This window comes from Cinclus cinclus, chromosome 18 (genome assembly GCF_963662255.1).
Source record: "Cinclus cinclus chromosome 18, bCinCin1.1, whole genome shotgun sequence".
NCBI classification, from domain to species: domain Eukaryota; kingdom Metazoa; phylum Chordata; class Aves; order Passeriformes; family Cinclidae; genus Cinclus; species Cinclus cinclus.
In genome coordinates this window covers 15,678,612-15,691,648 of record NC_085063.1, presented here as the reverse complement: position 1 = coordinate 15,691,648, position 13,037 = coordinate 15,678,612, and the positions used below count along the sequence as shown (strand labels likewise).

The 13,037-nt window shown below is 35.2% G+C and overlaps 1 protein-coding gene across 7 annotated transcripts in view; it reads left to right on the top strand.

Annotated features, from left to right (window-relative positions):
• NCOA3 (nuclear receptor coactivator 3) overlaps positions 1–13,037 on the top strand; it is a 54,225-nt gene that overhangs the window by 18,135 nt on the left and 23,053 nt on the right. For all 7 annotated transcript variants that reach the window (XR_009933775.1, XM_062505046.1, XM_062505045.1 and 4 more), the window contains exons 3-5: positions 4,806–5,084; positions 10,350–10,457; positions 12,363–12,535. Coding sequence is in view for 6 of the 7 variants with exons in the window: in XM_062505046.1 (XP_062361030.1) it covers positions 10,360–10,457; positions 12,363–12,535 (271 nt within the window). In the remaining variant the exon portion in view is untranslated. The remainder of the gene's footprint in view (positions 1–4,805; positions 5,085–10,349; positions 10,458–12,362; positions 12,536–13,037) is intronic.

Here is a 13,037-nt window from a genome sequence, read left to right as displayed (position 1 = left end):
ATGTACAAACCAGTATGTAGAAAGAAAAGTGTTCTTCTGATAGAAAGGTGGCATGATCTTGGTGAAGCAGACCTCCTGATGTGAGTTGTGTTTCACCTCTTGCACTTCATTGAAAAATATGATAGAAATGAGTATTGGCTGCCATAGTTGAAAGGACTTCATACATTTATGACTCTGTAGGTTGCATTATCTATGTAAATATTTGTGGGCCACGGTGGCTTGATGTGCCCTGATAATCAGGTTATTCCTAGCTCCTGTTACAGGCTGCTTTTTGTATTATTCTCAGGCCACAGGGACAGTAAATGGTAACTTTCCTTACTGATTTCTGCTGAAGTAGCAGACCAGGATATTTACTCTGCTGTCTTTTTAGAAGAGTATGCTTTGTTTCTAGTACAGTTTTAAACGGATTCCTCTAAACAGTCTTTTTGATATTTCTTGAGGGTGTGTGTGTATATATGTGTGTATATATCTGTGTGTGTGTATATATATATATAGTGCTTGTGATAATCAATATAACCTATCAGGTAATTTATCAAAGCAGTAAATGAACTATAGAGAGACCATATTCCTGAACAGATATAACAAAAAAGTATTGGCTGAAGCGTTCCATAACTGTTACGTTGGTTCGTTTGTGGTGTGCAGTTGTCCTTACAACAGTCAGCTGAGGACTTAGTCAAGAGAAGGGGTCAGCTTTGCAGTTTGTTGTATCAAAAATTCCTCTTGATATATCATGGAACAATGCCCATTTTTTGCTCTCTCCAATCAGATGGCAGTCAGAAAGGCATGGTTTTCTTCAAGATGAGTAAATTAAAAGTATGATCCAATGTTGCTTGTAGTACTACTGCCCTGATCCTTAAAGTAGACAGTTTTTGTTTTCAAGGTACAAATAGGGAATGTCCAGAGGAGTCAAGGATCTGACAATTATAAATAAATTCAGAGCAAAAATTATATGCTAGCAAAACCAGTATGTCTTCCATCTTGTTGGCTCCACATGCTGTAGTAGTCTTTTGGTGATGATGCTGTGAAAATACAGGACAAGTATTTTTTATTTTGGATATTACTACTTAAATATATTTCCATTTCTAGCACTAGACTAGACAACTGCAGACATTCTTTAATAAACTTCAGAGCTATGACATGATAGAGAATTTGAAGACTAGTGATGCTTATCTAAATTCTTTTCTTGTGCTATACTTTCTCTGTCCTAAAGGGGAAAAATGCTCTGTATACTGAGCATGGACAATTGTAAACACTTTATTTTTATTTTATCTGAGGGAAGAATTTCTAATGCCTTGTGGGGAAAAGATGACACTGCTTTTTATTCATTGTGTTTCAGTCATAAATAGAGGGAGCAAAACAGTTATCCTGGCTATGTGAATCCTGACGTTTAAAGGCAGGTGTGTTCACCTGTGCTGTTAAAACAACTAGGAGTATTAGGAATGACTAATTTTAAATAAATACCTTTAATTTTATGTATTCTAATTTTAATATGAATGTAGATATTTTTGCTATGATTTGAGATTAGCAACCCTCAATACCATATTTACTGTCTCAGAAGAGTGAATTTAGATTTTAGATCTTATCATAGATGTAGATTTCCTTGAAGTACAGGGAACACCACACACGTTTCATCTCTTGATTCCATATATTGAGGTGCCATGGTAGACAATTTATATTTGCTCAGGAGCCATATTAGTTGCACTGATATGTGAATGGTTTAGTTGAGCAAGGATTAGCAGTGGTCTTCCATTCATTAAAAATGATTTTGAAATAAGCAAACATTTCCTTTTTTCATGGTCTTGCGATAGGTTATTTATGTATAGAAAATGCAAGCGTTTACAGAAAACAGGAAACTGTTCTTTATTTCACACAATGTGTCTTGTACCAACACCCTTTTATGTTTGGCTGCTTTATTTCCCAGCACTCAAAAGGTAAAAAACCGTTGATGCGGCATAACTTCTAGTTGTTTTATAGGATTCTGAGATTAAATTAAACATTCACCTAAATTATTTAAGGTGCCTCTCATTATTGTTTGTTGTGTTGAATTCTGTTCCTTCAAATACATGTGCCCTTGAAAGTATTATGTATTTCAGCTGGCCTCAAATTCATGACTGCACGCCTCCCAGTTTCTGGCACTTATTTTTCAGAGGGTGTACAGTGCTTCTGTTCAGTACTAGAGGTTTGATAGTGTGAAATACTATGTGAAATACTATGGTAGTGTGAAATACTGTGTTTTTTGGAACTGCCTTTCAGTATTTAGGAAGAGGGACTGCAATTATTGTGTGTTGTTACAGAATATAATAGTGGTGTTCTGTTGTTTCCTACTAGTTATGTGGTTGTAAGTCTCACTGTAGTAACCCAGATGTCACATCCTGTTTCTTTCTTTCTGGTATTTGGGCTAAAGATTTTTCTGCTTCCATATATGTATATATTCAGTAATTTTTATTTTTTATATTAAGTTATATTTTTAAAAATAACTGTTTATAACTGTTTACCACCTCCTTTTGGATACCAGTCTTTAAGGACTTAGTTATGTTAACACCACTTTAAAATTTATCCTACAACAACTCAATTGAAACCATGAGCTATAATGAAAGCCCAAAGTACCTCTTCCAGCAGAGTGTCTTGGAAATTAGTCAAGATTGAAGACCCCCCCCTTCAATATTTTCTTGGCCGGCTGTGTTTGAGCATACCAATTCTCACTGCCAGGATCATGCAAATAAGTGGCATGACTGCATCATGCCCAATTGCCTTTTCCTTACAAAGGCTATGTCCTGAACAAACTTATCTAGCCAGATAAGCTACTACCTGTTTACAGCTGGATTCTGAGGACAGTGGTTGTTCTGAGGCTAATAATGCGGCTCACGTATCTGGAGTTGTGATGAGATCCAGTGACCACTTTACCACAGTGCTTTGTTTGGAAGCTGACAAATGACAAATTCTTACAAGTGTTTGGTAGTGTGTGGTGAAGGCATAAGGATAAAAAATAGTCATGGCTGCCCTGCTTTTCTCTGTCATACATTTTGTTTGCTGTTAGCATGATCCTTTATCTGTTGCTCTGACTGGCAAACCAGGATGCCTAGGAAACAAATTAACAAGTAATGACATTCCAAAAATAGATCACACACATTATTTATCAGAGGAACAGGAGACAAACTCCAAGCATCTCCCACCTCTGACCATCTCTTAACAAAAAGTGTCCTGTCATATTAATACATGCAAAGTGAAAAAGGCTCAAGTTAAGTGTCATGTCTGAGAAGTAGCACAGGAGTGCATGGTGTTTACAAAACATAAACATTGCAGGGGACTTGGTAAATAACACCTGACACAAGGTCTGAAAAAATCAGTGTCGCCAAGATGGAACGTATAATGTAGAATGAATGTGCACAAAATCAAGATTATTTAGTATGTTGCAACAAGGTGTACTTCACTGGCATTATAGATGGCACCTTTTTTTTTTTTTTTCTTTTTACATGAATGTCCTGATTCAGTGAAGTCTCTGAGTAATTTATTACCTAGTAAATCACCTTTTTGTCTGTGGGAGGAATGTGGGGAGGAGAAAGAGTTGAGAATGATCAAATGCCTGTGTTTTGGAGTAGCATTTTATTAGTTACTGTACTGATGGGGAAAGTGCTGGATTAGCACAGTGGTATATTAATACAACTAATGTAACTTCCTGTGTGCTTCATAATATAAGTAGAGGTGCTTTTATCTTAAAAGGTAATGAAAGACTTTTTAGTATGAAGTATTTATAGTACATGAAAACCTCTTTATTTACTCAGCGTACATGAGTCTCTGTTTCAGTTGTTTGTTACATTGCACTTTCAGATTCACAAAGCTGTAGTAAAGGTTCGGTGGCATTTTTCGTCTGCTGCATTTGCCCCTCCCTTAGAGGTTTAAAAATACGTGGGTCTTATGCACTGTAATTTAAAGTGTAATGTATTTGGGTTTATTTTTAAAAAGGCACATAAATTATCTCTGAAACATTTAAAGAAGATTGCAAATGTTGTCCTTCTTATGTCTTCTTTTAAAAAGTGACCATTGTGTTTACTGTGTCTGGCACATTATATGTAGGTATATTTGTAACCTGAACACATTGTAGCGTGTTCTGTCATATTGTTGTTGTCTGTGGTGTAGGTGACAATATGAGCCATCTCATCCAAACTGTACTGTAATGATGTTTCTATATGTGTTGTAAAACTTTGATCAAAAATCCTACCTTATGTAAACTTAGTTTTGGTAGCCAAGGCTGTGTTGGAAGCTAAGTTTCTACATGGTGTGAATTGATTCTTTGTAGATCATCCTGAGAGTGGGTAAATCAAAGGTCAGTATGTTAAGCTCATTGAGATCAAAACATGCTGAATGATGTTTTTGTTTGAGCACTCTTGGGTTTTGATTGAGCAGGCCTTAGACAGGAAATGGTATGTTCACATGTTGAAGGTTGTACTGATGTGGTGAGATCTGATGGGGAAGCTGACTGCACAACCCCAAACACCAAGCGCTTAGTGCATGGCTGTGCTTTGATATAAGCACCCTAATAACATAAACTAATTCATGGGAGGTAGAACAGACCACAGTGTTAAAATAATTTTTTTTTTCTTTTTTTTTTTCCTTTTTTTCCTTTTTTTTTTTTTTTTTTTTTTTTTAGCTTAAGATGTTAAGCAGTTGGCTAATACCTCTGTATTTAGAAGAAAAGCATGTGGGTTTAGAGTAGGGACAACAGAGTTGAATGGTCAGCTGTTCAAGGTTTAGCAGAGAAGACAGTTACTTGCAGTTACATATTATATATTATTTTTGTTTTACAGGATGTGACTTAAAATGACTTCTGATTCTGAAGGTCTTCTGAAAAATACCCAGTGCTTGAATGTTTGCTAAGGACTAGTAAGTGACTGATCTCATATTTGGACTATATATACCTGAACATTTTTAAAGCTACAGTTTAGTATATGAGAAGCATGTACTTAAAAAAAGGAAAAGGATGGGAGGGAAGAAAGAAGAAAAAAACCCAACTCAAACCAAAAACCTTACTGCACCACTGCCAGAAGGTGAAATTGCTGCTTATATTCTTGTGGATTCCTGTCTATGTAAGTGGAAACATAAGTTGTTTCTGTGGTCAGTCTTACAGCAAAAGAATCTTTGGATAATACCAAGAATATTTTGAATCAGAAGCTTCACTGCAAACCTTTGATACTTTTTTATGTGTATTTGGGGGAGACACAAGGTTGAAATAACATATTTCCACTAAGTATACAGAGTTGCAGAATGGAATATCCTCTAGTTTTATTTATTATCAAAATTTAAATGCTGCAATCTGCATCTTGCAAAAATGTGTGACATATCTTGGCTTTTAGGGGGGGGTTATATTTAATGTTTTAATATTATATACAATTTCAGAAATCCCAGGGCATCCTCATGATTCCTTGTAATGAACTTGTTTGATTTAATTCTTTGTAACTGGCTTATTCTGAGTAATGCTAAGTTTTGCTTAGTCAATTTTTCAAACAGGAAATCAGCTCAGACAGAAGAAGCTTCCAAGGATGCAAGACACCACAAGTACACATACTTAATACAGGAAAAACTTGGTGGTTGCATGGGACCAACAGAGTATTAAAAATGTTTTCATGCAAAAAAACATGATTTAAGAAAATACTTTAGATTTGTTTTGTACCGTATAGTTGTGCATTTTGGAGGGTAGTCAACAGTTTCAGCAAAACAGATATAAAAACTAAATCTGAAGCATCTAATTGTTTGTATTTTTGGGCCCCTGCTAGGACAAAACCTTCTTCTACCAGCTACTGAGAACAGGGGCACAAGGGAGTCACACTTGAGCTGGACAAGGAAACAAGTCCATTGGAAGGCAAGCTAGCAGAAAGCAATCTAAGGGATATTAAGTTAGTAGCTTTCCAAATTCTGTGGCAATGAGTTGAGTAAGACCAGGGAAGAAATAGTTGAATCAAATTGAAAACCTTCTGCTTACTGTGCTTAGTAATTTCAACGTCTTTTTGGCTTGAGTGCTCTGTAGGAAATGGCCTAAGGAATTTTCCCCATTGCAAACTGACTATATTATTGGCATATGCATAATTTTCTTGTCACTCCAGGGTGGAATTTTAGGAGGCAATGGATTTTACCCTGTCAAAATACTGAAACCCTGGCAGATTGGACACTGCTACTCATAAACGCTCATGATTTCTTTAAATTCAATGTTTTTGTTTGGAAGGTTGTACATGCATTGTTGAAATGTATGGATTATTATAATTATTGAAACATATTTTTTATCTGCCACGTGCAAAACCCAGTACCTTTTTAGCAGCTCATTTATGCTTTTCACTGAGAAGTGAATAGACTTGATATACAAAAAGTGTATGGTACATTGCAGTGGGTGTAGGCATGAGCACCTTAATAATGACTGGGGTTTTTTTTTATTTTTTAGCACAGTTACTGCTGAGCAAGAAGATCTTTGTTTTTGTATTTTTTTCTTGAATTGAGAAGAATGTTGGAAAATTTAAGATTACACCTGTTGCAAATAATCATAAAAGTTTGGAACTTTTTCTCCAAATATTGCTGCCTTCGATTCAACTTCAGTGGTGGAGTTAGGAGCTTCATGATATAGTGGTTCATTATTGCTATGATCAATGGCATTAAAGAGTGCCTTGCTTTGAAGACTTTGTGTTGGGTAATTTATACTGATGTAAAATTTAACAGAATTTCTTACATTTGCCCAGTTTTATGTAGAAACCGAGCCATTAATTCGAATTAAGCTAGCTTTTAGATTTATTTTAATCATGCAAATAACAAATAATTTCACTTTAATTATTTTCTTTGAAAAAAGCTTCATTTAGGTAGGTAGTAATGTGTGGTACAACTTGCAGAGAAGCCTTTCTAGCCACCCTTAGTGGCTCAGAAGACAGAAATAATGTTGCCTCTTAGCTCAGAAAGTAAGTTTACAAAGATGCCTGTGTTGTTTTCCTTTGGTAGTAAAGCATAAAAGTTTCAGCTTTTGAAACCTGTGTTTCAGAGCTGTCTTTTGAAATAATTGACTAGGAAAATTCCCCAAAATCACCAAAATAGCCTTCCTTTTGGAAAAACTTCTTAGCCCATTAGAAATTACTGGTTCATCTTCAATGAACAAATGTAACATCTGGTAGTTTTAAAACTGGTGATTTCTTTCATTATTAACTCATTTATTAGTAGTAGCTTCTTTTGCAAATACTATAGCTGGGAAATCAGTTTGACTGTTAACAATTTGTACTGTAAATCCATCTGTATTAGGAAGCAGTGTCTGTTATTTCCTTAGCTGAACAGTTACAGAGTTGTTCTAGGTGTGACCTGCCTGCGCAGCTTGTAATGATATTCTTAGCAAAAGGAAAATACATGTTCAGCAGCTCTGCAGCTTCAGGCCTGAATAAACTACCACCGGCTACTTGGGTATAAGAGCAGGGAAAGGGCCTATGCAAATTAGTGATTTTTCCTTCTTATCCAAGCTCCTATATTTATCACATTTCTGACACAAAATGTAGCAATTTTTGGTTTTCTATTGAATTACATTGTAGTTATCTCTCAATACAAGTAGATGTTAAACCAAAAATGAAATTTCTAAATCATTTAATACAACTGTGTAACCTTCACAATTATGTTATAGTGAAATGTGTCTTAGCTCACATTTTCAACTGCTTAATGTGTTTCAAATGTTTCCTTCTCTAAAACAGAATTTTCTCTTGGCTTCACACACACTTGCTTTGTCCACACTCTTTCTGAACTAGCCTTAAGACTTACATTTTGAGCTCTTCCTTTCTCTTTCCACATTAGCTCTTAAGCCTTGAGGTGTGTCTATGCTCAGCCTGTAAATGTACTTACAGGGAGGGAAGCAGCACATCCTGGAAGTGTGTGCAGGTGTCGCCTTCAGCATGACTGATGATCCAGCCTGAGCTGTGAGGTCCGTAGGCATAAGATCTTGAGTCATATGTACTGAATGCTGAGTGTCAGCATCAGATAATCAGCTGCTTTTTGCATGATCATAAGCTGTTTTTATAATCTTTTTTCCAACTGCTTACTTGTTCAGGTGAGTGGAGCTAATTGAAGGAAATATGATCCCTGCAGTTGTCCAGTTCTGTAATGTCATCTAGTGGCCAAACACTGTATTTTTCTTGAACTTTAGATGAAGTAAGCCACTATGTATGTATTTGGGAGCTTTTTGCCCCAGAGGAATATATGAATGGCTAAAGGTCTTCAGACTTGCTCTTCCATCTCTCAGTTGGGTTTGTTTTATTCATCCTGTTTCTTTATCAAATATTCATATGTAAGACCAAGTTCTTACCTGTATAGTTCATGCCTTTAGTACAGAGTTAGGTATCTTTTGTAATTGTTTATTTCAAATGGAAGATTATGTTTGATTGTTGGGTTTAGTTCTGTTGTCATGTTAAAAACATGTTTTCCTTCCTTTTGATTGGCATGAGGACTAATTATGATACAATTTTATGTTAAGGACTGTAACATTTTCTTAGCTGCAAAGAGAATTTGTACTTTTAAAAGATGCCATTTTATTTCTGGGCTTTTTACAACATACTAGAGTAGTCCAGTCCTCTGTCCTGTCTAGCTTTCAAAATTTTGCACTGCTGTAAGAAGAATGCTCTTTTAAATTCTCCACATGTAGAATTAAAAACCTCCATGCTGCTTTGTGCAAATCTGTTCTTGTGTGCCTTTTTCCTTTCCGTTTAGACTTTTGCAAAAAACTAAAGCAGATTTTCTTCTCACCCCCCCCTCCCCCCAGAAGCCAATAAGCAAAAATTCAGTCAGTCAAGGTTAGTAACCAAAGAAGTAATACACACACTTCTTCTTGTTGTTGTTGTTTTTTTTTTTCCTTAGATATCTTGTCCTGGAAGTGGTTATTTGATTGGGTGCCCTTTCTGAGGGGCTGGTTGTCTTTGCTGCAAGAATACACTGCTGACTTGTGTTTAACTAACTTCTTGTTTGACAGGGTGCTCATCCTCTGTTCTGCAGAGCTGCTTGAGCCAGTTGACCACCAGCCTCTGATACATTGACATAAACTTCATTTAGTTCTATCGGGTCCTTGTCCTTGTGATCTGTGATCACTGACTCCTAGGAATTTAGTCATCCTGGGCCAGTTTCTTTTAACAAGTGTCATAATGGTAGTTTCTGCTTGTGGTGACAAAGAACTTTTTTTGTAGAAGATTTCTTAGTGCATGGGTTATGTTATGCAAAAAGGTTCTCTCTAACTGGCAAGTCTAGTTCTATTAACTAAATATTTAGCACCGTTTATTGGCACTGCTGTTTGGGGCAAAGAACTGCAGTCTGAACTAGAATGCAGTAAATTCAGTTTACACTTAATTTGCAAATTTCTGTAAAAAGGATAAAATAATGCTAAAATTCTAACTGCCCAGCCCTGTTTTGTCTCACTGTAGTACAGAAGACCAAAACCAACTTTTTAGATTGTTTTATAGTTATAGTTATGTTCTAAAATGCTCTAACTAGATACATAGCCTGGATCCATTAAATTTTTCCCTCCCGCAGCATGCTGTTGATCCTAGCATAGCAGGACCTGACACTGCTTTCTTCTCTCGTCTGCGTCTGTGCTCCTTTTTTTCCTTGGAATGAGGGGAGATGAGTATCACATAGATCTAATCTGCCAGGTTTGTTTAACATATCTAGACTTCAACAAAATCACCTGATATTTTATTGGGTTATGGCTCAGTCTTTGCTGTGGAAGCAATAAAAATGAAAGACAGTTGAAGTCTTTGCTTGCCTTGGCCTTAAAGTTTTAGAAAACGGTATTGATTTTAGAAGGTTTAGCAAGAGATGTGAAAACTATAGTAACCTGTAAAGATGGTAATAGTAATCTGTTGGCTCTATGCAGAGATGGGTATGAAACTCCTGTAAGCTCCTTGATATACTCGTAGGGGTGAACATTATTTGCTTCTGCAACTGTGTTTTGGTATAACATTAATTTATTGCTTTTTTTCCAGATTATCTTAATAAATGTTTAAATACTGAGAATCTTTTTTTTTTCTTTTAGACTAATTGGAACTATACAGTAGTCCCAGTTCAATGGTGCAAATTTTAAATATCTCTGAAAAAATTAAATGTGTTTTTAACCTTTACTTTTGTTTACAGTGATAGAAAGCTTTAATAACCTGTGTTTTGGCTAAATACAGGGTAGATTTTAAAGAAAGGTAAGCAAACATTATTTTTTAGTAGGCAAAAAGTTTATGGATTTGCATTAAGAAAATTCACTTGTAAATCTGATCAAAATAAATGACTTCTGGATAAGTTCTCTGTGTTTTGAATTAGTATTTTGAGTGTTTTATTCACAATTATTATTTCATTGCTTTTAGTTGCTGATGCATGGTCAAGATGAGTGGATTAGGAGAAAACTCCTTAGATAGTTTGACTAATGAGTCAAGGAAGCGCAAGCCATTGCCCTGTGATACACCAGGTGCAAGGTAGGTTTATATAGAACTTTCCTGGTTTTTAATGAGTTTTTAGAAATACTTTTCAAATTTGCATTGTAATTTAGAGTAAATTCTAGCTAAGGAATTTGTTTAGTTGAAAAACTCTAGCCCAGCTTCTGTTGTAAAGATCGGTAACTGTACTATTAGGTGTAGATATACCAAAGTTGATGAACTGTGCTTTATACTTAGACTCCTATGGAAATTTTAATACAGTGGGCATATCACAGAGTGGATTGAGTTGGAATGGACCTTAAAGATCATCTAGTTCCAGTTCCCCTGTCAAGGGCAGGGATACCTTCCATATTAGATAAGGAATCCCTTTCAAAGTTGTGATTGCAAGGCAAAAGAAGAAAAACCTCTTGCTTCAGACGAATTTTAAAGGCATCATCTCATGTCTGGTAATTGATTTGACAGGCCTCATTTCAGGCATTATATTTAGCAAAGAATACTGCAAGAGGTTGAGCTTTTTGCCGGTTTGGTTGTACTTCTATTTCTTTCAAGTTCATCTTAAATTTTAGCAATCTATGCTATCTTCCTGCCCCTCAACCAACTCTGTCAGATACTGTTGTCTGCTATAATATATAATATAGAATATAGAAGACACGTGTTATAATATTTTATAATTATAAATATATAATATATAATTATTATATAATATATTATAAATTGTATGTAATATATCAATATATAATTATATAATATCTATATAATATGTAATGGTATAATTATTATATAATTACTATATATAATATACTATAATATAGTATAGTATGCATTATATAACATATTAAAATGTTAATAAATTAACATTTATTAAATTTATCATCAGGTATTGTGTATACTAATAGTTGTCCCTTTTATATATACCTCCCCAGTGCCCCATGCCAATTGCCTTCATCATTCAACAGATTGTGTATGAGATCCTTAAATGCTTCCACTGTATCCCACTGTTTTGTTTTTTTTTATGAGGGTCCTCCATTCCATTTTCTCTTTCCCTTTCTACAGTGTCTCTCTGTCCATTCAGGAGTTCTTTTTCAGATTGTTACCCTTCATTAGCTTTCTTCATCTTTCAAGCTCCTGCTTTGTCATGAATTTGTTTTCTCCAGTGTTGGTCCATGCATACTTTCCTAACTCCTTCACTTGGTTTCTTCTCAAAGAATGATTATTCTCTTTCAATGACCTTGATGTGTCCGTTCTTGCCCCTGTCCCCAAGTCCTTCTTTTTCTGTTCTTGCCATCCTGTGACATTTCTGCCCATTGATTTAGGCAGTAGACAGTCTCTTTACTCAGCACATTAACCTGGGTAGGAAAAGGAATTTCAAATATCCACCAACTTTAGGTTGTCTGTGATTCTGCTTTTCTTGCATGTTGAGATGGCATTTAGGTTCTGCCTGAAGCCTATAAATTTATTAGGTGTATATACACCTTCTATAATCTATTTACAATCAAACTGAATGGAGTTAATAGAATGCTAAAATTCAGTTTAATTTGTCTAGTAAATTTTAAACAACTGTAAACAATTTCTAGGATTAAAATACACTTTCTATATGAGTGCTACAGTTTATAATAAAAGCAGCTGCTCTTATCATTGCATCTGACAGTAGATTAACAGAGGAAAAACAGGATAATTTTTTTAAATTAATACTTTCTTCTATTCTTGTGATATAATTTTGTACTTTAAATTCTTAAAAAATATGCAAACCAATGACAAACCCCAAACCAAACAGCAGTGTAACAAAACACACATTTATCCTTCAGATTCATGTTTGCTGGAAGAATAACTATTGCCTAGGTTAATGGGTGGGTATTAAATGAAGTACATTATTGTTCACATAGTGAGCACAGGTTTTGTATAGGATGGCATATAAGGATACAAACTAATGTTTTTGATTCCTAGTCTGGTCTGCAGTGGTGAGAAGCGTCGACGTGAGCAGGAAAGCAAATACATTGAAGAACTGGCTGAGCTGATATCTGCTAATCTGAGTGACATTGACAATTTCAATGTCAAACCAGACAAATGTGCTATTTTAAAAGAAACCGTGAGACAGATTCGACAAATAAAAGAGCAAGGTACAGTGCCCTGCTAAGTCAAAATTAATAGTTTGATTTAATTGTGATTCTTTTTTTGAAGCAATAGTTACTTGCAAGATTGAGCAGTGGTTTTCACAATAGCATGTAACTGAGCAGGTCTTTGGACTTTGATTTGATTCAGACCTTAAATGTGCCTTAAGTGATTTTCTGTTTAAAAGTAAACAAGTATGTATCATTAGTTTTTCTTGGGAATCAGGATTTTAAAAATTTTGTATGGCCTTTCTTACCAGTTTTGTACCACAGACAAGATGAAAAAAAGGAGATGGTACTCTACCATCTGCTTGTACACTATAGCAAATACTTAGCGGTATGAGGAATACATACTGTTGCCTTTCACTCCAAGGAAACATCCTTTTCTTATGGGCAAGCCTCCAGTCAGAGATAGCGATTTTTTGACTTTTTTAAAATTGCTTTTTTAGTGCAATTGAATGTACTCAGAATATAGCCAACTCAACAAAGGGGAAAGAAGCAATGCATCATA